This window comes from Crocuta crocuta, unplaced genomic scaffold, assembly GCF_008692635.1.
Source record: "Crocuta crocuta isolate KB4526 unplaced genomic scaffold, BGI_CrCroc_1.0 scaffold11, whole genome shotgun sequence".
Lineage (NCBI taxonomy): Eukaryota > Metazoa > Chordata > Mammalia > Carnivora > Hyaenidae > Crocuta > Crocuta crocuta.
In genome coordinates, this window is record NW_027528624.1 from 5,413,731 (window position 1) to 5,440,896 (window position 27,166).

At 52.6% G+C, this 27,166-nt stretch overlaps 2 protein-coding genes across 5 annotated transcripts; both read left to right on the plus strand.

Moving 5' to 3' along the window:
• Positions 1–302: 302 nt before the first annotated feature.
• On the plus strand, positions 303–5,245 carry MRPL18 (mitochondrial ribosomal protein L18). Of its 3 annotated transcripts, none has more exons than XM_077755147.1 (4): positions 303–768; positions 1,056–1,242; positions 4,179–4,261; positions 4,869–5,245. In XM_077755147.1, the coding sequence occupies exons 1-4, from the start codon at positions 717–719 to the stop codon at positions 4,934–4,936; spliced, it is 390 nt and encodes a 129-aa protein (XP_077611273.1). In that variant the 5' UTR covers positions 303–716; the 3' UTR covers positions 4,937–5,245. The 3 variants fall into 3 exon arrangements, with proteins under 3 accessions (XP_077611273.1, XP_077611272.1, XP_077611271.1); XM_077755146.1 differs by having other exon boundaries at positions 577–810; positions 4,179–4,410; XM_077755145.1 differs by having other exon boundaries at positions 581–768; positions 4,179–4,410.
• A 1,374-nt stretch (positions 5,246–6,619) lies between these two features.
• Positions 6,620–22,587, plus strand: PNLDC1 (PARN like ribonuclease domain containing exonuclease 1). Of its 2 annotated transcripts, none has more exons than XM_077755057.1 (19): positions 6,620–6,714; positions 7,154–7,211; positions 7,528–7,601; positions 9,231–9,270; positions 9,789–9,912; positions 10,285–10,373; positions 11,521–11,621; positions 12,517–12,593; positions 12,725–12,868; positions 13,352–13,421; positions 15,004–15,089; positions 16,444–16,499; positions 18,347–18,411; positions 18,829–18,882; positions 19,071–19,113; positions 20,571–20,670; positions 20,942–21,117; positions 21,219–21,317; positions 22,333–22,587. In XM_077755057.1, exons 1-19 carry the CDS (start codon positions 6,639–6,641, stop codon positions 22,394–22,396), a joined length of 1,596 nt encoding a protein of 531 aa, XP_077611183.1. In that variant the 5' UTR covers positions 6,620–6,638; the 3' UTR covers positions 22,397–22,587. The 2 variants fall into 2 exon arrangements, with proteins under 2 accessions (XP_077611183.1, XP_077611184.1); XM_077755058.1 differs by having other exon boundaries at positions 20,571–20,637.
• Positions 22,588–27,166: the final 4,579 nt, after the last annotated feature.

The window sequence follows — 27,166 nt, forward strand, 5'->3', positions numbered from 1 at the left end:
GCATTTGCACATTCTAGTGCCTTCTAGAAAAAGTGGACGGCGGGGCGGAGCTTGTATTGGAGTGTAACTAGAAAGGGCGGGCCCTTCGGGGTACAACTGGGCTACGGAGTGTGGCCTGTTCGCTTATTTAATGGTCTCGTTCTCGTCAATGTAGGAGCTTGTTCGGAGAGCCCGCGGCGGGTGACGGGCTTGGTTCCTGCGCTCACGAGCGTAAGCTTGGGGCCTGGGACTGGGTGAGACGGGGCACGAGTGTTCCATGGGCCATACGGGGAAAATGACAACCACGGCTTCTGAAAGGAAACTCCATCTTGCGCTGCCCAGTTTTTTCCATTGCTCAGCGGGGCTGTATGTGGGTCCGACAACGATCAGCCGAGGCTTTGCGACTGAAGGACTCATAGACGGCCACGCGAAGCGACTCAAACCCGCGACTCTAGCTAAAAGCCTCGCCTCGCTTAGCGCGTTGCGCCCCGCCCCCAGGCGCGCTCCAGCGTCACGTGCATCTCAGCCTAGGCGGTGATTGGAGGAGCTAAGGTGACAGGCGGCCCTCTCAGCCACTCGGCGGAGGGGTTTGTTAGTTCCGGGTCGAGGTGCCGGTGACCTCCGGAACCCAAACCCTTTTTCCTGAGTTAATATGGTTGCGGCCTGCCAGCGGCTGGGACCTTAGTGAGGAAAGGACGCGACGCTTTTCCGAGGCTTGTGCTCGCGATCCCTCAGCGATGGCGCTCCGGTCGCGGTTGTGGGAGTGTCTGTCGGCCTGCCGGAACCGCGGTAATTCCCACGTCTCTCAGCTAACTCCCTAGGGGATGCACAGTAAGTGTGCATATGCAAGTCGTGACTTCTATTCAGCACAGCCCAGGCTAACAGCATGGTGATGACAGTAGTAGGAAATCAAGAACCAGGATCTGTGGTGACTGTACTCTCTGCCCAGACAGGTTACTTTTTCTCTCCCGGGGAGCGAAGATTCGGGGAATGCATGGGGATAGAAGTTAGATCACATTCCATTTTTGTCCGTGGTTGTCATTTTTTAAGATACATGCGGTGGTTTCCATTCTTAGGGTGTGGGGTCGCAGCCCTCTCAACCAGTTCCAAGCCTGCGGCGAAGCCTGGAGCGGACCCTCTGGAAAATGAAGCCGTTGCGCCAGAGTTCACCAACCGGAACCCGCGCAATCTGGAGCTCTTAGCTGTGGCCAGAAAAGAGCGGGGTTGGGGGACAGCGTGGCCCTCCCGCGAGTTCTGGCACAGGTAATCACGTCGGCCAGGTGATTGACCGACGGAGCGGTGCACGATGCCCTACAAGTTGTTTTCATCAATTCAGTTAACCTGGTAGATACTACTGGGGATTCTCTTCTTAGGAAGCTGCTGTTCGGTGGTGGAGGAGAGGTTAGCGGAGAGGGAGATGGGCGTGGGAGGGGGGGCAAACAATAAATGGGAGAAAATTTAAGGACAATGATGTTAGAATGGGGAGGCCGGTTGCCTGCTAAGGCTCCTTCTAAAGGATAGGGAGAAGACAGTCTGCCAGGAAGGGCATTCGCAGCAGAGGAAATGGCTATGGGCTGGTGTGTTGGAAGAACTAAAACTGCGTGGAGCTCAGCGTGCAAAGGAGTGGGTAGTGTAAGGTGGACGTGGAGAGGTAGGTAGGAGAACCATCATTAAGGCTGTAAATTGAAGTAAGCAGTTCACGATTTCTTTTCAGGACAGTGGAAAACTACGAGAGGGTTTAAAGTTTGAGCTTGAATTAAAGGTCATTTTGGTTGCTTTGGGGAGAACAAATTTCTAAGGGGGCAGAGGAGAAGCAGAAAGACAAGTTCGTTGAGTCTGTTCTTTGTTATAAAGGTGGTTATGTATTGAACGGTTTGTATTTGCCAGGAAGTACGTTAGTTGCCTTATGTACGTTTTCTCATTTAATCCTTAAAATTACTTTATGAAGCAGGTGCAATAATTTCCTCCATTTTACAGGACCAAGAGTATTGAGGCGTAAGGGGACAAGGTTACTAAGCGCCAGAGCTAGGACTCAAACATGTTTGGTCTCACCTAGGAGCCAGGCCACTATAAATTTTTACCACTGTGCTGCTTTATTTTATCTGCTGATTCACTTAGTAAGCATTTGTTAAAGGGAAATGTTTCTTAAGGAGGCCCTAAAATTGTAGCAGGAGGTTAGAAATCGTATCTGTGATATCATTCAACGATCATGAGGCCTGTGGCGTTTCATAGGCATTGTGCTAGCTGCAAGAGATGCAACGCTAGAGTGGATGTCATCCCTGTCAGCAAACGTTTTCATGCGTTCATAGCGGAAGGTGGAATGGGGATGAGTGTTACAGTTGTTATGCATTGTACTTAGTGTACCTAGGGAGGCATCAAAGGAGGAAGGCAGATAACTTTTGAATCTCGATCTTAAGTCAAAAAAGCTTTTGAAACACCAAACTTAATTACTTCCAATATTTGGATCATTTAATTAATTAGAGATCTATTTTTCCACCTTTTTGTTGTTGTTGTTGTTCTATCTGCCATATCCACAGTGTTAATCAGTATAGAATTTTAGTACATTATAGTAGGAAGTGACCTTAGAGATGAGTCCTCTGCCTTTGTCAAACCAGTGGTTTAAGATGAGGATCAGCAGGGGCGCCTGGGTGGCTCATTCGGTTAAGTGTCTGACTTTCGCTCAGGTCCTGATCTCGCGGTCTGTGAATTCAAGTTCCGCGTCGGTACTGTGCTGACAGCTTGGAGCCTGGAGCTTGCTTTGGATTCTGTGGCTCCCTCTCTCTCGGCCCCTTTCCTGTTCTTGCTCTGTCTCTCAAAAATAAATAACCATTAAAATTTCTTTTTAAAAAAGGTAAGGATCAGCAAACTATGGCCCACTCTTGATTTCAGCTCAGGCCATGATCTCATGGTTGTGAGATTGAACCCTGTATCGGGTTCTGCACTGAGCGTGGACCCTGCTTGCGATTCTCTCTCTCCCCTGCTTGCTCTCTTTCTCCAAAAAAAAAAATTACAAATCCTTTAGCACAGCATGTACACTGTTTTTCATCTGAATCCTCCCTGCCCCCTTCAGAGTACATCTTAGAATTCCTTTGTGTTGGTTAAGAACATGGGCTCTCAAACCAGCCCCTTGGACCGAAATCCCAGCTCCATTACTTACCGTTAGTTGTAATCTTGCTAAAGTGACATAACTTTTCTGTGTCAGTATCTATGACCTGAAAACAAAGCAAAACCAAAAAGAACTGATTATGAGATTATTTTGAGACTCGAGCTACACCTGAAAAAGGACTGTGCCTGGCACAGTAGGTGCTCCGTAAATGTCAGCAGCCTCGTCAAAAAGTGCTGCTTCGTGCTGGCACCCATATACAATACCACTGCATGGGTGTTTTAGTTGGCTGGCTCCACGTTGATGATTACTGTAATGATTCCAAACAGGATTGCAGTGAATTGTTTTTTTCATGCACTTGATCAGTGAGGTCAGACATGTTTGGGCCCAGGGGTCATTAATATTTTCTATTTCTGTGAACAGGCAGTTCAGGTTTTTTGCTTAAGTTATTGGTCATTTTCTTACTGGTTATAGGAGGCTTTTTACATATGGAAATTACCCCTTTGCATAATTTGTGTTTAAAGTATTTTTAGTTTCTAGCTTACCTTTTGGCTTCAGTTTACTGGGTTTTTTTAACTGCAGAAAAATTTGTCTTTATAAAAACTAGATAACATGGTTTGATGTATTTAAATTGGCTTACTTGGAGATTGTAAAAAAAAAACAAACCCTACCTTCTAGTATTTTTATGATTTCAGTTTTTTACATTCAAGTCTTTGATCAATATTTTGGTGTTAGTTGGTAAGTAGAGGCATAGAAATAAGTGTATCCTTACTTATTGTAAGGTCACAGTTTAGCTCTGTCTGCCTCCTTACATCCTTTTTTTGAGGTAGCGGCTGTGTAAATCTCACTTTTCAGAAATCCCAAGTTTCTGCTGGATATTTTAGGTGTTAAGTGGAAATATTCGGTTTATGTTTATTGAGGATGTCCTCACAAAGGCAGAGGACAAACACCTTTCCCAAGTAAAATCCAGGTTCAGTGTGTTGACGTAAATGAAACAGACACTACGTTCTTGAGAAACACTTGGCATGTATTCACCTGAGGCTTTTTAATCTTTAGGGTCCTTTTACCATGTTCCTCTTTTTCTCATCTCATTTAGGTTGCGAGTTATAAAGACTCAGCATCATGTGGACGCACTTGTGGAGCATCGCAGTGGCCAGGTCGTGGTTTCGGCATCCACTCGGGAATGGGCCATTAAAAAGCACCTGTACAGCACCACAAACGTGGTGGCCTGTGAGAGTGTCGGACGGGTGCTGGCAGAGCGGTGCTTAGAGGCAGGAATCAACTTCATGGTCTACCAGCCCACCCCGTGGGAGGCAGCCTCAGACTCGGTATTTTGGTTTCCATGTATTTATTTAGAAGGTTTTCATTCCTGATGTCAGGTGCTTACTTAGTAACCGTAGTTGCGTTTATCAAGTTCTTTCCACGTGGGAGATGCGGAAGTGGGTCTCCTGACCTGCGTAGTGGCCCAGAGGCTCAGGATTAATATCCCCTGTCCTCTGCACAGGGAACCAGAGTCAGTGCAGGGGCACTGGTTACAGCCACGATGTCAGCCATTCTACTTCCCCGTTCATATGTTAATCTCTCACTTGTATAATGAAACACTATTAGTCTTTGATGTCTCCAAAGTTTCTTATAAGATCGCTTTCTGAAAAATCAGTGTAGGCTTGAAAGTTAGCAAGGAGCAAGTCAGCTGTTCCATTTCTCTTTCCCTTGAGAAACGAGAAACGCTGTTTATTACCTGCTTACTTACTGTGCTGACTTAATTTTCTCTGCTCTTCGAAACCAGATGAAGCGCCTACAGAGTGCCATGACAGAAGGCGGTGTGGTGCTGCGGGAGCCCCGGAGAATCTATGAATGACCTAGAAGCATTGTTCTGAACGTCTGAATGTGAAGCTGTGAGCTGTCACCTCCTTCAGAAGAGAGCATCTGGAAGAACAGGCAGCTTGGGAGTTTTGTACAATCACCTAACAGTGGACTCTTCTTACCAGTTAAGAAGGTCATCCCTTCCTGCCTTTGTGTGTGTGTTTTGTTATTGTTTATCAAGGGCGAACATCTTCTCTTGGCCAGAAGTACCTGAGAAAAGGTGTTGCCAATTATAATTAACTTTCGAAGGACAAATTAAGTGTTGTTTGTAAGTTAAAGAATAAACGCATATTGCGAACACTTTCTGGTTAAATGAATTTTTTTCTTTGCCTTTGAGCTCACTGCAAGAGCACACACATGAGGTTTATGCAAACTGCTTGTTACCACGTCCTGCTCATAGTGGGTAATCTCCATAAACGATGGCTGTTGCTGCTCAGAGTGTGGACTTTTTTTTTTTTAAATAGGGAATGCCTGTATCAATTTAGTATAAACAGCCTTAGTGCTAGAAAGGGGCAAACCCTAACCTCAGCTGGGCTCTGAAACACTAACCTGCAGAAGCGGACTTGAAAGAAGAAAGCTCAGTGGGGAACTGACGCAGAGGTGGAACGGAGCGGGGCTGGTGTGTATTTGCCACTGAGGGAGTGAGTGTTGGATGGAAGATGAAGCTTGAAATGCAGTCATTTAACCTAACATGATGCTGAGAAGGTGGGAGCCACGCAGCTCTCTCACAGGAGTGGATTAAGTCAAAGTAAGGGGTTAAGTGCTTCTGGCTATTTAAGGTGTGAAGAGGAAGAACGTGTCAGCTTAACTAGGTGGCTTCTAGAGCATTTCCTCCCAGTTTTTAAGTGTGTATCCCAATTACATATACAGAATTAATGTTACTATTTCCAATCTGAGTATTTGGTAAGTTGTTGAAAAAAGCTACGTATGCACCAACATTTTTAAAAAGTATGATTGGTTCACCAACATTTTTAAAAAGTATGATTGGTTCTGAGAGGCCTTCAAGGAAAGGACCAGTGGCTTTGGAAACTGACAGTGGACAAAAATTGGGTTCACCTGGAAGTGACGCTATGGGTGGGTTTTTTTCCCCCTGCAAGGAATAGGTGGGGTTATTTTTTCCTGCAAGGATGGTCCCAGAATCCTCTCTGCACCAAAGATTGCTTCAATTGGATGGGCAATTCTTGAGGCTTTTTGTGGCAAGTTTGATAGACGGTATTGTAAAGGATGATGCAAAGTGAAGTAAAACATGGGGCGAGGGAGGTGGGGACGGGGACAGCTCAATATGGCAGGCCAAGTGCGAACAAGTGTTGCTCTCAAAGCAAATGAGAGGTGGTCCCGCCACCGCGCCGCAGCTGCTGTCATGACCTACTTACCGCGGTTCCTCCAGGTGCTGTCTACTGGCCCGTTTTCTCCCTCGGGCACTATTTTCTCCCACCACCCGGCCTAATAACCTGTCTGCGATCCGCAGCAGCAAGCAAGGGAAACGGGCTTTGGCCGGAGGGCGGGGTCCAGGCGAGCCCCGCCCAAGGCCGAGGTGTAAAAGCGGACACCTGTGGGCGGGCAGGTGGCGGGGGTGGCCAATCGCAGGCTCCCGGGCCGCCCCTTCCCGTGCGAGCCCCTTAAAGCGCCGGCGCAGCGGAAGCGCGTGGCAGCACGTGCCCGCACCGGGCGCCCTCGGCCGAGCTCCGTGGCCATGGACGTGGGCGCCGACGAGTTCGAGCAGAGCCTCCCTCTGCTGCAGGAGCTCGTCCTGGGCGCCGAGTTCGTGGGTAAGGGCGGGGATTCCGGGCCCTGTCGCCGCATCCCTCTGGCCGGTGCAAGCCTCCGCAGGGTGTGGCCTGGGAGGGACAGGGGGCAGAGAGGTGAGGCCCAGCCTGGACGGTCGCCGGGCCGCGGGAGGCTCAAAGAAGGCCCTCCGACGGACAGGGACATCCCTTCTGGGGCCTGGGCGGTGGGACGTTAGGCAGCAGTTATGTCCTTGGTCCCATTGTGGTCCAGCTGGAGCGATGAGTGATGTGGCTTTGTCCTTGCTTTGGCTTTCTCCTTTCTGTCTTCTTGACCCCACCTGGCGTCTTGAGCCAAGTAGCTCACCCCCTGCAATATTTACACGAAGAGCCAGGCAATGGTCTGCGTCTGGGTACTCTTGTCTTCTTTTTTTTTTTTTTTTTTTTTTTTTTTTTTCCCCCCCNTTTTTTGTCTCCCCTGCAGGTCTGGACATAGAGTTCACAGGCCTTCGGTCTAACCTGTCCCGGCCCCAGCAGATCAGGTAAAGCCAAAGCTGCTTTACAGCTGAGCTAGGGAGGGGCTCACCTGTGCCCTTCCGACTGGTGTTCTAGCCACTTGTGCATGCTTTCTCTGCAGGCACCTTGCTGGCATGGGGGGGAGGGGGTGGGGCGGGCAGTACGGCGCTTTGTGTGGGGGATCTGGGGACCGGGTCTTTGTCCACTGTGTGCTGGGAGTATTCAGTACTTGTAACCAGGAAAAGTGCTGCCTCTGGTTTAGAGGTGCTGATCCAGAGTGGGGGCTGGGGCGCCTTCACACCATCTCCTTGCCTGTGGAATGAGATGCCCGTTTTTCCCCAGCCTGTTCGATTTGCCGTCCGAGTGGTATCTAAAGACCCGGCAGAGTGTTCAGCAGTTCACAATCTGTCAGATAGGTGAGTTTACCCTTCAGCCGTGTGCTGCGCGTTACTGAGGGAGGGTTTGTATCGCCTTTGTGTTCCCTGCTGGTAAAACAGCTTTGACTCCTTTCAGAGATGCTGGCTTGGGTTTTAGCCGTGTTGTGCCTGGGGGGGCCTAACACTTGGGAACAAGCAGAAACTGAATTTTAGCTGCACTGTTCCCGTGCCTAAATAGATCGACATTAGGAATCTGTACCATCTCTCAGGGGGAAAATGTGTATGGTTTTTGCTTAAAAACCTACAGGATGCAAGATCATGTTATAAAGCATCTTGCTCTGCAGCTTGTCTTTTTCACTGATGGGGTTTAGAGATCTTTCTATATCAGCATAAACAGATTTCTGTTCATTTTTAACAGTCACATAGTGTTCCCAGCTGATGTCTGGATTGACTCAGTCTCCTTATGATGCGTTTTACGACCGTTTGTGTGTAATCAAACAGGTTATAGTAACTGTCCTGGTATTTGTGGATGTGTTTGGTATACTACCAGTGGTGGAGTCGTGGAGTTAGTATGTGCATAAAAGTGTGACCTTGGGTAGCCAAACTATCCCTTTCCTACTAGCCATCTACAGAATTTATACTGACTTCTACTAAAGCACTGAACGTGCCTGGTCTCCTCACTTGTGCTGGGTAAGATCGAGCTTCACTTTTTTGCCTGCCTGGTAGAGGAAACATCTAATTGTTCTACATTTTATTTAAAAAAAAATTTTTTTTTAATGCTTTATTTCTAGGAGAGAGAGACAGCGTGAGCAGGGGAGGGTCAGAGAGAGAGGGAGTCACAGACTCTGAAACAGCCTCCAGGCTCTGGGCTGGCAGTCAGCACAGAGCCCGACGCGGGGCTCAAACCCACGAACTGCGAGGTCATGACCTAAGTGAAAGTCGGACGCTTAACTGACTAAGCCACGCAGGCGCCCCTAATTGTTCTACATTTTAAATACTGGGTTAACACCCCTTTTCTGTAAAGGGGTAGGCAATAAATCTTTCCGGTTTTGCAGACTGTGTACATGGTCTCTGTTAAAACTGTTATTCTGTCATTACTAATGGGAAGTTAGCCAAAGATAGTATGTAAATGAGCATGGTATATTTCAATACAGTTTCATTTACCAAAAGTCTTGACACAGATTTTACTGACCCTTGGTTTTTCTATGCTGAGCATCTGTGTGTGTTCTCCATCCTTGTCCTTTGCTATTTTTCTGTTGCGTTTTTTTTCTTAACTATAAGTCCTCTTCAAAAAGCATAGGAAACTGCACGTAGGTCTGCTTCTGTTGTCCTCCCCTATTTGAAGCCTTCGTTTTGTGTAGTATTTTTAGCAACGCAGGCATTTTAAAGCCATTCACTGTATAAATCTGTTTTTTTAAAGCATTTCTTCTAGTTGGTTTTAAAACCGGAAAAATACCAATATTCTGCGTTTGAAGAATGAGTCACAATTATATTTTAGTTATTTCAGTGTGAATTGCAGTTTGAGAGCTCTCCTGTTTTGAAGAGATTATCTTATTCCAAGGTGCACAGAGTATCTTTAGGTGCAAAGTACTGTTCACAGTGTTTCCTTTCTGCAGCTAACTTTTGAGAGCTTTTCTTGGGTGCTCACTCTCCCTGCTCTCCTTCTAGGATTGTCCGTGTTCTCCAGTATTGAAGGAGAGTCTAACAAGTACGTATGAAGACCTCTTGCAGGTTACCTGGCTCTCGTGCACTAATCTTCTCCACCTGCTCCCCTCTGTCTTCCACCCCGGGCTCTGAACCACTTTGGCCCTGGACGGTCCCTGTTCTCTGCTTTTGTGCCCTTCTGCCCCGCTGTCCCCTGCAGTTCTGGCTGCTCCAAGTCTCCTTGGGACAGCGTCTCTTCCGGGGGCCTTTCCTGGCACATTGGTGCCCCTCCCCCTGTGTCTGTGAGCCTTCAGGGTAGTTCTAACGAGGGTGATGTGACTCCCAGGCACCAGCAGGCAGAAAGGGTTCAGACCGGTGGGCTCGGGATGGGGGTGGATCCTTCCCCGAGGGCAGGATCTCTGCCTTTTTCCTTTGGCCCCAGTGCATTCAGGAGTACTAGAAACGGCCAACATTCAGGTACTTCTCAAATGAAAGAAGAAATTCGCTCAGAAGTCTGGTCTGTGGGCTAGAATTTAAAAAAAAAAAGTTTTTGGCTCTTTCTTAATGTTTATTTTTTTATAGGTATGTAGCCCACTCGTGTAACTTCTTTCTCTTCCCTACGACGTTTGGGGTTTTGGATTCAGAGTTCTCTTTCCAGGCTTCCAGCGTCCAGTTTCTGAATCAATATGGCTTCGACTACAACAAGGTGTGGCAGCAGAGGGGGGAAAGGGAGGTCTTTTTTTTTTTTAATTTTTTTAAAGCGTAATAATTTGTAATAAGAGCATAAGTGGGGGAGGGGCAGAGAAGAGACTCCCAAGCAGGCTCCACACTGTTACCGCAGAGCCTGACAAAGGGCTCGATCCTAGGAACCACGAGATCATGACCTGAGCTGAAATCAAGAGTCAGATGCTTAACCAACTGAGCCACCCAGGTGCCCCAGAGATAGGCTTTAAAGGTTCTTTGGTCTAGCTGGGCTGAGTCTCATTTCATGTGCACATTAGACTGGACGCGAGGGTTGCTTTTCTGTCTGCTCCCCCTGCACAGAGGATGCCTCCACTAATCTGCTGTTCTTGTCTAGTTTCTCAAAAATGGGATCCCATATATGAATGAGGAACAGGAGAAGAAAATCAAACACAACATCCTGACTGGGAACTGGAGAATTCGCAGGTAAAGCCCGTTTCTCCAGGTGCTTTGTGGGTTTCTCTGTTTGCTGGCGTTTTTCCGCGTTTCCCGTGGGTAGGCGCACTGGCTCTAGAGCACAGTGACCTCACGCCATCACCGTCAGCTGGGGTGGCTTCAGCAGCATGCGATCAGCCGGACGCAGTGGCTCAGAGTGTCGGTGGTTCGGCTCCCTCGCCTGCGATGAGAGCCCTCTTCCTGCATCAGGTATGCTCCCAAGGGCTGCGTCTCTGCCTCTCTTCTTTGGCCCCAGTGCCAGCTGTCCTTCTGGAAACCCATAATGCCGCAGAGCTGGGCCAGGAGTGATGGAGTGACAGCAGCGCGTGGTCACCTGGGCCCCAGACAGGCCCTGCAGTCAGTTGTATGGAACTCAGCCACTTCAGCAATTTGAGCTGTAGAATCTTTGCCTTTATTGGGAGGGGGCTTAAGTTACACCAGTTTTAGCTCTGGAATATTCTGATTATTGGGTCCAGATAACTATGTAATATCGGAGGTGGGTTTGTTTGTTTTTGTTAAGCTCTACGCCTGGGGTGGAGCTTGAACTCACAACCCCAAGGCCAAGGGTTGCATGTTCCCACCGACTGAGGCTGCCAGGTGGCCCTGGAAATCGTGGGGTTCCCCCCGAAAACCTTATTTATGGCTTTTCGTATAAAAATACAGCTTTTTGAAAAGCAATTTGAATTTATAACCGTCTGTTATTTTCAAATGTTGGAGAAGAGTCTTTCTTATCTCAGAATAACATCGTGTTCTTGTATTGCTGACATGGGAGAAGATGTGCTTACCGAAGTGCCTGTCTTTTCCTTCTGTCACCAGATGGTACTTTTTCACCCCGAAAGCTGAATTAAATAGGCCTGGCTGGAGCGCTTAGCGCTGGCTTGCTCCCAGGACCTTTCCTGCCAGTGAGGCAGAAAAGGAGGGCCGTGCCCCTGCGAGTGTATGGGAGAGCGCAGGCCACGCGTCTGGCTTTCCGTTGCTGAGCAAGGCTCAGAAAATCGTTCCTTTTTGGTCCGCTTTGTTGCCCAGATCACCGTGCTAAAGCTGGCGTCCTCCGAACCCCAGTTCCTATTCACGTTGTCCTGAGGGTCTGTCCTTCCCACGGTTTCCTCCAACCTCATTTCCGTGTGCCCGCTTTCAGTTCTCTGGATAAAGACCAGATCAAGGTGGTGATTGATGAGGTGACCCGGTGGCTGGACCTGGCACAGGAGGGTGACTGGATGACTCTCCCTGGGATTGCTGGTAGGCAGGAGGCTGCTCCCCGAGCCTGGGAGTGTGGGGGCGGGTCCCCGTCAGCTGTGGGGGCCCAAGCGGGGAGGAGACCCTCAGTCCCGTGGATACTGGGCATCAGCTCAGCAGGTATGTCATCCTTGGGGTTAGATCAAGCTCTGACCTCAACTCAGAAGCTGGAGACTTTTTGACTGATTTTTTTAATTTAATGTTTTATTTATTTCTGAGAGAGAGAGAGAGAGAGGGACCGCATGAGAGAGAGAGACCGCATGAGCAGGGGAAGGTCAGAGAGAGAGGGAGACAGAATCCAAAGCAGGCTCCAGGCTCCGAGCTAGCTGTCAGCACAGAGCCTGACACAGGGCTCGAACCCATGAACTGTGAGATCGTGACCTGAGCCAAAGTCGATGCTTAACCGACTGAGCCACCCAGGCGCCCCTGATTTTTTTTTTTTTTAAGATACTTATTTTTGAGAGAAAGAGCATGAGCACGGGAGGGGCAGAGAGAGGGAGACAGAGAATCCAAAGCAGGCTCTGCATTGTCATCAGAGCCCAATGCAGAGATGATGACCTGAGCCGAAGTTGGACGCGCCACCCAGGCACCACTGGGTTTATTATTTTGAAAGCGGACTTGAGGACCCGTACCGTAGTGTGCTAACATGGTGGCTGGCGATAGCTGTAACCCCCACACAGATACCCTTCAGGGTCCTCAGTGTGAGAGTGGCCCTGAGATCAGCTTTGAGAATGGATGTGGATGCTGTGTCGTCCCTGTCCTGTGGGCATCTGGGCTGAGGCACCTCTCAGGGCTCCATTTGCTCCACGTGGCTCTCAACTTCCATTCCTTCTCTTGAGGGGAAGGTGAGCCACCGCCTGCGGTGGTTCAGTAAAAGCCTGGTGTCTCCTTGTCGCAGGCTTCCAGGCCTTTGAGATCCAGCTGGTGCTGAGGCAGGCCCTCCCTGACATCTGGACGGTCCTGAGAGACCAGGGGGTGAGTTCACACCTGGGGGTGGGCGGCCTCCGTGGAAGGCTTTCTCTTGCCCTTCCCCCTCTCCTTTTGAGATTGTGGCTACGTCCCGAAGAACCCAGGGCTCCGAGAACTTGTCTCTACTTTTGTCTCAGATAATCGTGAAAAAAGTGAGTAAGCAGCATCGCTGGTATCTTGAGAACACCTCCTGTGATCGAGAGAGCTGTTGGAAGGAGAAGATTCTTCTCTCCGCGAGGGGTTTTTCTGTGTTTTTCCAGATGCTGGTGAAAGCCCAGAAGGTAGGGAAAAAACCTCTTCTCGGCATCCAGCAGTCTTTTGTATTTCTGACCGTAGAAATACGCTGGGTCCTCTGACAAAAGGCAACTGCCTTGAGATCGAAGTGGTTCGTTTTCTTGCTGATAACCGGCTTTTCTGGATCTCACCTGCTTCCCCGAACCGTGATGGGTTAAGCGGGGACAGAGGGTCCGTATAAAATGCTGTGGTTCCCGTCCCCCACATCACGACTCGCTGATCTGGAACCGCTTGGGGAACTGCTTCAGTTTAGCCCCTCGGTGTGGACTCTGCCCCACATCCCTCCCCGACGCTGCTTGTCGTGTTTCTGGCATTTGAGCATTGGGGCCACTTTTCATGGCGGGGGTGGGGGGGACACCGGGTGGCAGGACCGCAGCGGGCTCTGAAGCTGCTCCCCTGCGGGAGAGTGTTGACCTGGGAACGTCTGTTTCTAAACCTCCTCTCTGCTGCCTGTTGATTCCTCCAAGTAGCCCTTAGTGGGCCACAACATGATGATGGACTTGCTGCATCTGCACGAGAAGTTCTTCCGGCCGCTCCCAGGTACGGGCACGCCCCCCTTCCAGTCTTCACTTCACCTCCTGGGGGGGGGTTTGGGCCACAGTCCCGCCCCAGAGTAGCCCCTCCACGTACCCTTCCCCGGGACCCGCAGGCCTCCAGAGAAGTCTGGCAGATCTGTGTCTGTTCCCGTTTCCCCGAGTGGAAGCCAGGTGGCTTTCCAGCAGAAAGACTCACATTTGGGTTGATACTCCCCTCCCCCCGCCTCCAATGGCACTTGTCATTTACCATTGCGTGAAACCTCACAGAATCAGAAATGTGAGCAGGAGAGAAGCTGCCGTCGATCTCAGTTATGATCCTAACACTTTGACTTTTTTCCCTCTGGGACTTCACACATATTTGATCACACTACGTATTTGACTTCATGTTTGGCTTTTTTCCCCACTTACCCGAAGCATTTATGCCGTTAACCTAACGTCATTCCAATGGCTGTATGGCCTTGACTTGCGGCTGTGCCATCCTTTTCCGTGACTGATGCCCTCATTGGATGTACGACAGTGTAACGTGTCTGTTGAAAGCCGTGACTGGAGAGACCTGCTAGCGGCCCTCCCCCCCCACCCCGCCGCAGTGCGTGTCCGCTCCAGCAACATGCTTTCTCGGTTTCCCTGCCTATAAGATGTGGGTAACAATAGTACTGACGCCCTAGTACTGGGGGGTTAAATAGTGCACGTTATCTAGATTAGAAGGGTGGGAGGGTTCTAAGGTTTCCCCCGGAAATGATAAAGCACCTCAGTTTGAGCACAGAGGATTGAGGGAGGAGTAGGGGTAAAATTAATAAGCACTGACCAGAAAAACAAAGACGACAAAACAGAATTGCTGGGAGAACAGAAGCTGGGTGAGAAAGGAGAGATTGGAGACCACAGCCTGGACCCTGTGAAAGCGGGAGAGGGGGGGGGAGGGGGGGAGGGGGCAGAGCNGAACGATGAGATCATGACCAGACGCTTAACTGACTGAACCACCCAGGCGCCCCTCGTCTTTTGAGAGACCTGGGCACCAACACCCAGGGAAAGAATGGAAAGCGCTTGCCTGGGGAGCGGGAAGAGGAGAGTGGGCTTGGCTTTGGTTTGTTTTTGCAATAAATCTCTTTAAATTCTATACAGAGTTAAATTTATATTTTGATAAATGTACCATTGATAGCTTGATTTTCTTTTTTCCTTTTTGAAGAAAATCTGGGCATTTAAAATTTTTAGTTGATTTTTTTTTTTTCTCGGATTTTCTCTGAACAGCCCCTTACAGACGACCATTTCATACCCGCTTTTCAATAACATTTCTTTTTCCCTGTGTCCACTGGCTAGAACTTTGCAAACTACATTAACTAATGTCGACAGTAGACCATATCCTGAATTTAATGGACAACCATCTGGCTTTCACCACCATGAAAGCTGGTGGCAGGTTGGTTTGAGATTTACAAATCCTCCGTGATTAGGAGGAAGGATATTTTAATTCCAGTTTTGTCCTGTTTTGCTTGCCTTGTTTGTTAATTAGCATTGGTGACAAGCTAGGTTGGAGAATCTTCCTTCCCATTTTTAATCTACAAACTCCCTTGTATCTGGTGTTTTTGCCTCAGAAAGCTATGATCAATTTAAGCTGAATATCCACAACCTGTTTCCTGTTCTCATTGACACCAAGAATGTGACGAAGGACATCTGGAAGGTAATGAATGGGTTTGCTTTGTCCCGGTCACACTTTACTTCTCTTTCAAGTATGTTTACTCAGAGCGTGCGCTCGTCAGAGTGCAAGCCGGGAAGCGCAGAGAGAGCGGGAGAGACAGAATCCCAAGTAGGCTCTGCACTGTCAGCACATAGCCAAACGCGGGGCCTGAACCCACAAACTGAGATCATGAGCTCAGCCAAAGTCGGACCCTTAACTGACTGAGCCACGCAGGTGCCCTACTCTCTTTTTTTGTTCCTTGAACCTTTTTCTCCTGTTTTACAACCAGTATTGGCTTCCTTTGTGTTTTAGCATCGGATTATCCTCTTCGCTTAGGAGTTTTTTCCTTCCCTCATTCAAGTTCCCGTATTTTGACGGAGTTGTATGTAGCTTGTCTGATCTGAAGCACGCCACAGAACAGTCTGTTCTAGAGCTTGATCTATGCATGATGAGTATCAGCAGCCTGCTCAACAGGGTGGGGGAGGCTCTGGGAAATGTTAACCATCTGTGCTGAGCAGTAAGGTCCTGGGTTCCCACCCCGGGCACATCACCATCACCTGGGAAGCCAAATCCCCACATCCGGGCCCCACCACCAGCATCCTATGGTTTAGAGGGCTGGGGGCAGGGGGGTGTGTCCAGAGCTCCCAGGCGGCTTCTGTCGTGCAGTCTGGGTATGAGTTGCACATGGAGAAGGGAGGCACCCCACTGGCCTAAATGTTGCCTAGAACTTCAACTGAGGAGCAGAGCAAGGGGAGTCAGGTCAGCACTTTAAAGCCTGAGGCTGGTCACCTAACTAGTCCATGGGGGAGCTACAAAAGCGCTGGGTTACTTGGCACCCCTTTGCCCAGAGCCGCGTTTGTCATTTGTACCTTCCTGGTTTCTAGCTCTTCCACGCGTGTCTCCCTGTGACAGCCCTGGGTGAAGCAGGAAGGGTGTGGGCTGACTGGAGGGGGACCCATATGTTCTCCTTGCCACATAAGCAGAGAGGAGCTTGGGGTGACCTGGGATTGCCCAAGGCTCTCTGGTTCTTAGAGCGCCCGGTGTCCACATGTGTGTCCTTGGCCATGGTCTAGTGGCTTGGAGGCGTACGTTTATAGAATCCCTGAAACCCGTGCCTTTGTAGGAAGGTGGTGGGGGTTATTGCAGTTTTTCTAGCCTAGGTTATAGGGTACCTTCTAGAAAATCCAAGGATGCTAGGGCCCTAATCAAGGGATGAAGACCCTTCTGTTTGAATAGAAAGAGGGGTTTATGGGAATTACTTTCCAGGTCCTTTCCATGGCCCTTTCCAAGGGTAGTCCCCAGATGGATAACAAAAGCACAAGTTTTATTCTCCCTGACTTGTTTTCCATAATTCTAGGAACTGAATTTCCCAAGGGTTTCAAATCTTTCAGAAGTTTATGAAGTCCTAAACAGGTAAGGAGGGCAGTTTTTGTTTGTTTTGTTTTGTAGCTGTTCATAGAGCAGGGGGTACTTGATGGGGGCGGGGGGGATTTTACTCCCCAGGACACATCTTTTTAGTTGTTACAACAGGGGGAGGGGGAGGTTGTACTGGCATCTGGCGGGTAGACGTGGGGATGTGCCGGACCACCCCCCACGGCAAAGAACTCCCCAGGCCCACGTGCTCCTGGGGCTGAGGCTGAGCCCTGTCTAGAGGGGCAGGAAGCGGGTAAAATACCTGCGGCTGTTGAAGTGTGTGGTGGTTTCTGGTGGCCAGGGTTTAACTTGTTTCCATCTCTTTCCGAATGGAGTGAGAAGCCCCGGCAGAACAGGCTTTTCCTTCCTTCCTCGCCCTGACGCCCTGACGTTTCCCGGGGGGCCTGCAGCGGTGCGGGTGGGCGCACCCCCGACACTTGAGAGAGTGAACGGCCAGGCCCGACCTGCAGCCACGGTGGCTCCCACTTCCCCTCACAGCCTTGACCCCTGTGGCCTGGGAGCCTGCTGGGGGGACACGCCAGCGTGGGGGGGCTGCTCTGCTTCTCCCTTGGAGGTCTACGCTCCGATCTGCCCTTCTCTGCATTCCCAGGATCACCGCCTTGGCCCCAGTCTTTTCTTTCTTTTCTTTCATGTTTGTTTATTTTCTTTTTAAAAAAATTTCTTAACGTTTATTTTTGAGAGCGAGAGAGACAGAGCACTATCAAGGGAGGGGCAGAGAGAGAGGGAGACACCATCTGAAGCAGGCTGCAAGCTCTGAGCTGTCAGCACAGAGCCTGGTGCAGGGCTTGAACCCACAAACCGTGAGACCATGACCTGAGACGAAGCCCAGCACTTAACTGACTGAGCCACCCGGGTGCCCCCCGGTCTTTATTTTTTGTCCCAAGGATGGTGGCAACCCCGTGGGAACCCCGTGGCCTGTCCTACTTCATTTCCCACTGCTGTTCAAGTGATCTTCTAGAATGTGAACTTGACTGGGCCATGTTTCTCCTCTGCCTTCCTGATGTTCCTCCAGCACCTCTGCCCCCCTGCCCCCCTGCCCCCCCTGCCGACACATGAGCTCTTTCACTGGCCCCTGCCTTTCCCTCAGGGGTTCCAGCCACACACACAGGTCAGGCCTCGCTCCCTTTCCCTCGCTGCCTTTGTGCCACCTCTGTGTGCGAGATGCCAGACGCCTCCCCATCCCTTCAGCCAAGCGAGTTCCTGTGACTCGGGACTCCTGGAGTGCCGCCTCCTTCAGGAAGCCTTCCGTCCCTCCTGCCCGTGGTCTCCGTAGGCTCCAGTGCCCTGTTGGTGCCTCGGGCGCTGAAGGTGCAGGACCAGCTCTGTCCACGTCCTTGGGCTGCGGGCTGCACGCTTCCTGCCCAGAGCCAGTGTCCACGTTACCCAGTTCCCCGGCCCAGGCTAAGCGTGTGGACGATGCTCGGAGCCACCTGGCGGCGGCCTCCCTCTCTGCTTCTTCAGCCCTGCTGCCTGCTTCCCGAGACCCTCTCCGCCCATTCCTGGATCTGTGCCTTGTTCCTTTAAAGAAGACACCCCAGTCTTGAGGACACTTTTATTTATATTAATTTAAGATGGTGAGGAGAGACCAAGAAGGGCTGATTTTCAGTGGCTGCTTTTTAAAATCTTTTTTAATGTTTACTTTTGAGAGGGAGACACCGAACCTGAAGCAGGCTCTAGGCTCTGAACTGTCAGCATAGAGCCCGGTGTGGGGCTCGAATCCATGAGCTGTGGGATCATGACCTGAGCTGAAAGCAAGTGCCTAACTGACTGAGCCACCCAGGTGCCCCTCAGTGACTGTGCTTTATGCTGTTTTACTTCTGTACTAGTGACTTGAATCCTACCAAGAATTCTGGGCCAGTGATTATTCACGCAAGCAAGTGCGAAAAATACGGTACGTTCCTGTGAGCCGGAGCCGCCCCACAGTCGGCCGAGGAGTGAGGTGCCGGCGCTACGCCCTGGTCTCCCCGTGGGCCGGTGTGTGGGAGGGTCACACGGGGTGCTCCATCATTTTCCTGTCTGTGCTCCATGTGACCCACCCCCCAGAAGGCTTCACGACCCCCCGGGGGCATCTTCTCCCCTTTGACGTGTGCCTAACCTATGGGGCAGCTCTTGGCCTCCGCTTCCTGCTGTGGGGGGACCCGGGGAGACGGTGGGTGTGGTGGGGAGAAGGGCACGCCCCTCTCTGGTTGGTGGTGGTATGAGTGAGTGTGGCCCCCACGGTGTGGAGCCGGGTGGGGAAGAGGCCCCTCGTCCAGGCTATGAACTGACCGCCGCCCAACTCTCACCTGCCTCTGGAACACGGCTTCAGCTGAGACCAAGTACCCACACGAGGCTGCGTACGACGCTTTCCTCTGTGGCTCAGGTGAGAGTTGCTGTCGTTTCACATGGGGGCGGCTCATGCTTTCTTTGGGATGATCCCCCCCCACCATCCCAGGCCTCTGCATTCGTTTCCAGGTGGGTTGCATGTAACAAAGCACGACTTTGTATGCTTTGATACGGGGAGCCGGTTGAGCTTGGACGTCTGTTAGATCTCTAGCATTTTCTCCCCAGTTCTTTTGAAAGTGGCACATCTGCTCCTGTGGAGAGTACGTGGGTGAGTGCTCCTTCCTTCCCTCCTGTTACGGGGACAGGGTTCGCTGTGAGCTTAGAGCGCCAGGGCCCCGCGGCTCTCCCACAGACGGTGCACGTGGCACGTTGTGTAAACCCAGTCCCTGACCGGGATGCAGCCTTCCTCCCCAGGGTGGCCTTTCCGGCTGGTCCTGGGCCCTTGTCCTGCCGCTGGGAAGAGTCACGTGCCAGGAGGCCGCGGCAGTAAGGTCGGCTGTGGGTCCTGACCCCTGCCTCCGGGCCTCCTGGTGTGGTTCCCTGCCTGTTCCTCGTCACCACGTCCGTCACAGTGAGGTAGGAGGGCTAAGTGTTCAGGCCGATAAGGGACACCTCCTTGGGGTCCAGGCAGTCAGGCTGGGGAGAAGGGGAGTGACTCGGAATCGGGCATATAGGAAAGAGTTCCTAAAACCCCAAAGTGGAATGCGTTTCCCCGCGGCAACACCATCCCTGATGCTTCCAGCCCCGGCTCGTAGGCGCTGAGGCCACACGTGCAGTACGGGTTCTGTAGCACCGTCTGGGGTGTCTGTCTGTCAGGTAGGATTTGGGCCAGGTGACAGAGCTCATCAGAACTGTGGCCGGGTCCCTGAGGCTGACGTGGAAACCTTTCCGGACTAGTGAAAGTAATAACTTTGGACTAATCTATTAACCTTGGTCCTGCCTATGTTTGTCCATTTTAGTAGTGGACATTATGCCTGGAAATCCTCCAGGACCTATTGATGTGAGGCTTCTACCTTAAATGAGAAGTCTGCCCCCTCTTGTTGTTCCTGGTGCTCTGACAGCATCTAAGCACTCACCAGGAGGGCCCCACGTGCCAGATGGCGAAGGCCGCTAACAGGAATGGCAGAAAATCTCCTCTGTCCTTCTCCCCGTCTTCTAGAACTTTTCTGGTCCAGACTACCCCAGCGTCTGACCTCCCACCCTCCTCCTCAGTGTCCAGAGGCGGCACCTGAGTGCCTTACATCCTTTTATTTGATCTACTCCTCGTGACCTCAAAAACCCTCCCAGGTCTAGGGAAGCTCTGCGGCTGCCCGGGCCTGCCTGGCTCCGAGGCCTGCGCGCTCTCACGGACCTGTGCTCCGGTGTCTGGGAGCGTCTGGACAGAGGCAGGGTGCGGTGGGCGAGGGACGGCCGTTTGGAATCATGGCTGATGGTCCCCTCACGGGACAATAAAGTGGACCTGGTGTCAGCGGCCTCTCACGAATTCTGAGCCCATTGCTAACGTCTGTCAAGGGGTCTTCACCAAAGTGGAGGTTCTGCTCTGGCCTGGGCCCGGAGGGAGGGCTGCGAGATTGGTCGGCGTTGGGGGGGGGGCCGCGGACTTGGAGGGAGGAAGGTCCAAGGCAGCGCCCTGCCCTGTTGTCACCAGACCCTTAGCTGTGGCCCAGGACCTGTGCGCGACGGCTGGTGTGCCTGAGTGCCCTGGGCTTTTCTCTGTCCCCGTAGAGCGGGCTCCCTGCCTGAGCCGTCCTTCCCTCTGTACCTCGATGTGCTGGCCCCCTACGTGAACCAGGTGAATCTTATCCGAGCCGGGGTCCCTAAGATTGTGAGTAGCTTTTGTTTCGCCCCTTCCCTACTCAGAGCCGTGTGCGGGGAGCAGCCTGGTTGTCGGGGGTCCCTCAGAGTGGGGTGCTCCTGCCCTGCTAGGCTCGTTCTCCTGTGTCTCCTGCCCAAACCCGACGTGGACGCGCTCGTTCCTTCCTTCCCCCTCCCAGCCCGGACAGAGCCCTTCCCAGCCTCTCTCAGGATCTTCAAACCAGGTAGTTTGCCAGTAGGAATGGCAGAAAACCTCCTCCGTTCTTCTCCCCGTCTTCTAGAACTTTTCTGGTCCCGACTACCCCAGTATCCGGCCTCCCATCCTCCTCCTCAGCGTCCGGAGGTGGCCTGGGGTCAGCGAGCAGCAAGTCTACCGTGAGTTTCAGAATCTCTGCAAGTTCGACGTCCGGCGACTCTCGCGGAGCCAGTTTCTGCTCTTGACCAATAAGTTCAAGGAGTAGGTGCCTCGGTTCTCGCCTGCCCTCCCGGCCCGCAGCCGCCCGGTCCCAGAGGAGCAGGTCTGACACTTGCATGCCTGACCAACCCGTCTTTTGGCAGCGCGCGGAGCATCCTGAGGGAGTACCGGGCCCACCCCACGCTGCAGGTCTCCCTGTACCGCTACTGGAGGCACTCCCCGAACATCAACTGCTTGTTACAGTAAGTGGCCTGCTCTCTGGGCTGGCCTGCGGCCCCCGCTGGCCCTGAGCGGAGCAGGTTCGCGGGCTAGCGGGTATAGTAAAGGAGTCCTTGGCGAGTGTGGTTGTTCAGGAAGCCCGGACAGGGCTTTATTAAATGTCCGCTATGTCGGGCACCGGCGTGGGTTCTAGGGCCTTCATCCGCGAGTAAGACAAACCCTTGCCGTCCTGGAAGTCCCACTCCGGGGGGGGGGGGTAACAAGCAAGTGAACTGCACGATAGATCAGGCGACAGGTGTCTGTTAAAAACCAGAGCAGCTCAGGAGGTGGGAGTGGGGGCCAGAGAGGGGCGGATGGGTAAAGGAGAAGGTGGGACCCCATGAAAGACTCCAAGGAGGTGAGGGAACGAGTCAGGCGGAGCACGGGGAAGACCTGTCCAGGCAGCGGGCAGAGGCCCTCAGGAGGGGCCGCGAGGAGAGAATGGACGGTCCGTGGGCCCAATCTGGGGCAGGGCTGCGGGCGGCCTGGGGTTTATCGCAGGGGTGGGACGCAGACTGCAGGGGACACGGAGGGCCGGGGAGGAAGTGGGGGAGCCAGGCGGGCACACTGTCGGCTTGGGGCTCGGACTGTATGGTGACCGGGGTGGGGGTGGTGGTGCTGAAGGCAGATCCTGGGCAGACTGGAGCGGGGTCGAGTTTGAATCTGGGTTTTCGGCCTGTGTAACTGAGGGATGAGGTTTCTTTGCGAGGGTCTCGGCTTGCTGGTTGGGAGCCGCGCGTATAGAAAACGGCGTGCTTGAAGCTTGGCTCCCTGGCCGTCTTCCTTCTGCCCGCCAACCTCTGACGTAAACCACCAGCATGGCTGGTCTGCGTGGGTCTTGGAGCCCTTCTAGGCTGACGGCGGAAGCTCCCGCTGGGGAAGTGACGGGAAGATGGGGAGTCTGGTCAGCAGGCAGGGGTCTGCGTGCTGGGCCTCCACGCCCGCCAGTGCGCACGCGGCCGGCCGGCCCTGCTGACTGGTGCTCGCTCTGTCTTGCAGAGTGTGCGGCGTGGTGGCCACCTGGGCGCTCCTGGCTCTTGTCCTCGGACGACCTGACCCCTGAGCGTGGCCTGCCGCCTCTGTCCCGCCTCCGCGCCACCCGTCGACTGTGGTCCGTGTGGGGCTCCTGGGGCCTCTGCGTAAAAGAGTATCTTTCTGGGCAGACTGATCTATGGGGTCCTTGTGGGGAACTTTGTTTTGAATGTGAAATTCTGTAACTATTCTCGATAATAAAAAAAAATCCTTAGATGTGGAGCTTTTTGTGACCTGAACTTTTCATAAATGGGGAGATGTGCCCACCTCTGGGAGCTTAATGAATGTTCTGGAGGGTCTCATGCAGTGACAACCAGCACTGAACGGTGGGTGAACAAAGGGCCATGTTATTTCTGGGAGAGGAATTCTTGGCCAATAGGCTGGTTGGGATTTAAATCTGGGAAATGGTGTAAGTGTCCATGTGCATTTGTGATGTTTTGATAACATCTTATGGCTTATAAAATGTTGAACATTCACTTCAGAAATAAGACTTACCCGGGGGGCACCTGGGTGGCCCAGTCAGTTAAGTGTCCAACTCTTGGTTTTGGCTCAGGCCATGATCTCACAGTTCATGGGTTCGAGCCCCGTGTTGGGCTCTGTGCTGACAGTGTGGAGCCTGCTTGGGATTCTCTCCCAGTCTCTCTGGCCCTCTCTGGCTTGCTCACTTGTTCTCAAAAAAATAAAAAACCAGAAACAAAACCTATGCATACCACAGCTGTGTACCCCGAGGGGCCAGGGAGACTCGGGTTATTTTGTTTCCTCTGCAGAGCTCCATACCCACCACACCCACACGGCAGTCAGCTTTACGAGTAGCTATTCTCTCAGAACTTGGCTGGGCTGTTGGTTCAACCTTGAACTTCACTTATGATTCAGCAAAGCCTTTCTAAATGGGGGTGGGAGGGTGCAGTTTTTTTCTCATTAAAACAGGTGTGTTAGTGGTGGCAGCCACCCCATGGTGAGTTTGGGAGCTCCCTGTCCTGAGGGATGTGAGTGACCAATGAGGTGCTATCCCTTCGTCGGGGCAGCTCATGGTCAGGCCAGTGAAACTGAGCTCTCCGGCAGCCTGAGGGAAGTTTTACCCCTTCGTCCACATCCACGAGGCCTCCTAGTGGGACCCCCCTCTCCTCCCCCCATCAGATGTCACTTTGCATACGCTGAGGAGAGCTCCCCTTTCTAGCATGGGCTTCTGGGGCCCAGTCTAATTAGATGGGGTCTATATTCAGTGCTCCAGCACGAGACTGAGAACAAGCTTAGGTCAGTGTACGGAGTGACCGTTTTGACTTTCGGGGGTTGGAGCAGGGTCTGGGCGCTGGGAGCTGTTCTCTGGGGGCGGGGAGCACCCTGTCGTGACTTTACCTCCTACCTGCTCACAAGTCTCACCGCGCCACTGCTGCAGGCGCCTTCTGTGGGACGTCTGCCGGCGGTGGCGCTCTGCCATGGGACCGTGGGGACGCTGACGGCGGCGGGGCGGAGGCGGCGAGCTGCTCAGAGTCCCCGACTGCTCGGGTTCTAGCTCCCGGTACTGGAGTTCTTTCCTCCCTCCCTCTCTTCCTTATCCTGAGAGAAAGAGAGCCAGTAGGGGAGGGGCAGAGAGCGGGGGAGAGAGTCCCAGGCAGGCTCTGAGCTGTCAGCACGGAGCCCGATGTGGGGCTTGAACTCTCAAACCACGTGATCATGACCTGAGCCGAAGTCGGATGCTTCACTGCCTGAGCTGCCCATGCGCCCCACCTGGGGGTTCCTGGGATGCCAGCGGGTGGGCTTTTTGCTGTTGTCTCCTGCTTCCTCCACTTCTTGGTGCCAAGTTTTCATGTAGTTCTGTCTCCCATCCTGAAATGAAAACTCCAAAGCAAAGTGTAAACCAGCTGCTCTGCCCTCCCCCCTGCCTCTCCCTGGGGCTCTGGACCCTCCTTCCCCTTCAGCAGGGCCTGGGTTGGGGCCAAGCTGGCCGCCTGCCTCCCGCCCGTCTGCTCTGCAGAACGTATCCCTCTCCGCCGCCTCCCCTGCGAGGCTTTCGTGGGTCCCGCGTATGTATCCCTGAGCCCCTGGCCTTCGTGCTTGCTCCCGTCCCGTCCCGTAGGCCACTTGGGGCACCCCCCCTCCCCTCTGCCTGGCTCCTCCCCTTCGCCCCTGAGACTCCCTTCAGCCGGCACCCCCTCTAGGTTCCGGATCTCTGCTGACCGGCTGGTGCCACCGGGGCTCGGGCTTATCCTGCCTGTTGGAACGCCGAGCGCCGTGTGCCGGGGCTCCTGGCCTGTCCCCTCACGGGTGGCCGCTCCAGCCCGCGGAACGTGTGCGGCTCTGCAGTGCTCCCTGTGCCTGGAGCCTCTGTGCTACCTGAGGTGGAGTCTGAATTCTTTGGTGCCGCACCTGGAGGCACCTTAAAAACGTGGAGTCTGTGGGCACCTGGGGGCTTGGTCGGTTAAGTGTCTGACTCCTGACTTTGGCTCAGGTCACCATCTGGTTCATGGGTTCAAGCCCCGAGTCAGGTTCTGCACTGACAATGCAGAGCCTGCTTGGGATTCTCACTCCCCCCTCCCCCTCTGCCTGTCCCTGCTCAGTCTCTCCTCTCTCAAAATAAATAAACTTTAAAAAAAAAATAGGGAGTCTTGTCATTCTGCATAACTGACGTGGTTCTGCCTCTGCAAAGAGGAAAACGACACATGGGAGCCTCACATTGCCCTGGCCGAGGGGCGTCCTGATGACCCTCAGTGTCCTGATCATGTAGATGTGGCTTGACTCCAGTCCTGGCTCTTAGAATGTTTGAATCTTGTTTGTAGTTTAAACACTGAGATTTAAAAAAAAAAAAAATTTTTTTTTATAGTTTATTTCTGAGACAGAGAACATGAGCAGGGGAGAGGCAGAGAGAGAGGGAGACACAGAATCCAAAGCAAGTTCCAGGCTCTGAGCTGTCAGCACAGAGCCTGATGCGGGGCTTGAACCCACAGACCGTGAGATCATAACCTGAGCCGAAGTCGGATGCTTAACTGAGCCGCCCAGGCGCCCCTGGAACACTTTTTGACTAAGGAAAAAGCAAAGCCTGTAACTTCCTAACCATGAAGCATCTGGTGTCATTTTTCTGTAAACTTGTCTGAAAATCCAGTGCAATCTAATTAAAACACTAAGTCCCTTTTGCCACACAAGGCGCCATCTTCACGGGCTCTGGGGTGAGGACATGGGCGTCCCTGGGGCTGTCACCCTGGCCACCACCTTCTGCGGCAGCACAGTCACTAAGGACCCACAGTCCTACCAGGTGAGTGTTAGTGTCCCCACCTGGTGACGATCAAGCAGGCTTTGGTGGACACAGAGCTTGCGGGCGGTGAGCACAGCCTCTGCTGGTGGCCTGGTGCCGTCACTGGGTCTCTGGGACACCACGGTGCCTACGCGGTGTCAGCTGGGGGCCCGCCCTTGCAGCTGGCGCACACAGGTCTGCATGCGCCCCAACTCCACTGCCTGAGCTCTTGTTACCATTTGCCTTCGCCCCTTTACGTAGAGAGAAGGATGGGGTCCTGACATTTGGGACAGAGAGCACAGGGGGACTTGGGCTCAGCCTGCTTTAGGTTAATTTTTTAAAAAAGTTTTTATGAAGTAATCTGTACCCCTAGTGTGGGGTGGGGCTTGAACTCATGACCCTGAGATCGAGTTGCACGCTCTTCCAGCTGAGCCAGTCGGGCGCCCTAGCCTGTCGTTTACACTCCACCCTGTTCCAGTCTGCTCGCAACGCAGGGTCACAGCGCCCATGCTGCTGCCACCTGGACCCCCTGGCCTGCTCTGTCCTTGCTTCCCCAGGATGGTGGCCCGGCCCCGTAGACGTAGGCCCCAGTGCCTGAGCTCTGACTGCCAGGAGCACGGCCCCAGCTGGGCGTGAGAGTGGCACCAGGAGAAGCAGCATCCTCAGCTCAGCGGGAGCCCCCGGGAGCTGGCTCCCAAGTGAGCTCTGGCTGTTCTATCAAGTGCGTGGACGTTTTTGCCCATGAACTTGTAACGAGGAGTCCCAGGGAGCTGCCCTGCCTGCTGCCCCATCCTCAGCCGTGTGGAGAAGCACTGACGGTCGCTGCCTGTGTGATCCTGGAGAGCCTCACACTCGTGTGTGAAATGTGCTGCCCTGAACTCTTTGGAAGCCGGAGTTATACATTTTTATTTTTTAGTTTTTTAGCTTTTTTTTTTTTAAAAAAAGTTTATTCACTTGAGAGACCGCATGAGCGGAGAAGGGACAGGGAGACATAGGCTCCAGGCTCTGAACTGTCAGCACAGAGCCCGACGCGGGGCTCGAACCCACGAACCGTGAGATCGTGACCCGAGCCAAAGTCGGACGCTTAACTGACTGAGCCACCCAGGCGCCCCTATGTGTTTTTAAAAATAAACATGTTGCAGAGAACAGAAGAAAAAGTCACTCATTCTCTCTCTACCTTAACATCATTTTGGACTTGCTTTTTAAAACGCGTGCACACTGTACGAATCTTAGAGTGCGTATTCTTCCATCCACAAGGACTCGCTAAACACAGAGCACCCCTGTCCCAGTCCTGGCTGGGGCCTGCGGCCACAAAAGCACAGAAAGGTGGGCACAAGCTGAAAGGGCGCAGCAGGTAACTCAGGCTGCGTGGCTGCCCAGGTGGGCGCGGCGGGAGCAGAAGGCTGGGAAGTAGGGAAGGGAGCATCTGCTCAGGCCCTGGTGATGCTCTTATCAGGGGACTGAAACCAGGGGATGGGGAGGTCGGGGGGCGGGGGATGGGGAAACTCTGGAAAGGCTCNTGTTATTTCTTTATTTTTTAAGTTTTGATATTAAGTTTATTTTGAGAGAGAG

Bases quoted from the DNA above. Each gene is read 5' to 3' on its own strand.
- MRPL18 (XM_077755145.1), top strand. From the start codon at position 717: ATGGCGCTCCGGTCGCGGTTGTGGGAGTGTCTGTCGGCCTGCCGGAAC. The intron at 1,243-4,178 runs GTAATCACGTCG...CATCTCATTTAG, and splicing joins TCCCGCGAGTTCTGGCACAG to GTTGCGAGTTATAAAGACTC. The intron at 4,411-4,868 runs GTATTTTGGTTT...CTTCGAAACCAG, and splicing joins GGGAGGCAGCCTCAGACTCG to ATGAAGCGCCTACAGAGTGC.
- PNLDC1 (XM_077755057.1), top strand. From the start codon at position 6,639: ATGGACGTGGGCGCCGACGAGTTCGAGCAGAGCCTCCCTCTGCTGCAG. The intron at 9,913-10,284 runs GTGTGGCAGCAG...GTTCTTGTCTAG, and splicing joins ATGGCTTCGACTACAACAAG to TTTCTCAAAAATGGGATCCC. The intron at 21,318-22,332 runs GTAAGTGGCCTG...TCTGTCTTGCAG, and splicing joins AACATCAACTGCTTGTTACA to AGTGTGCGGCGTGGTGGCCA.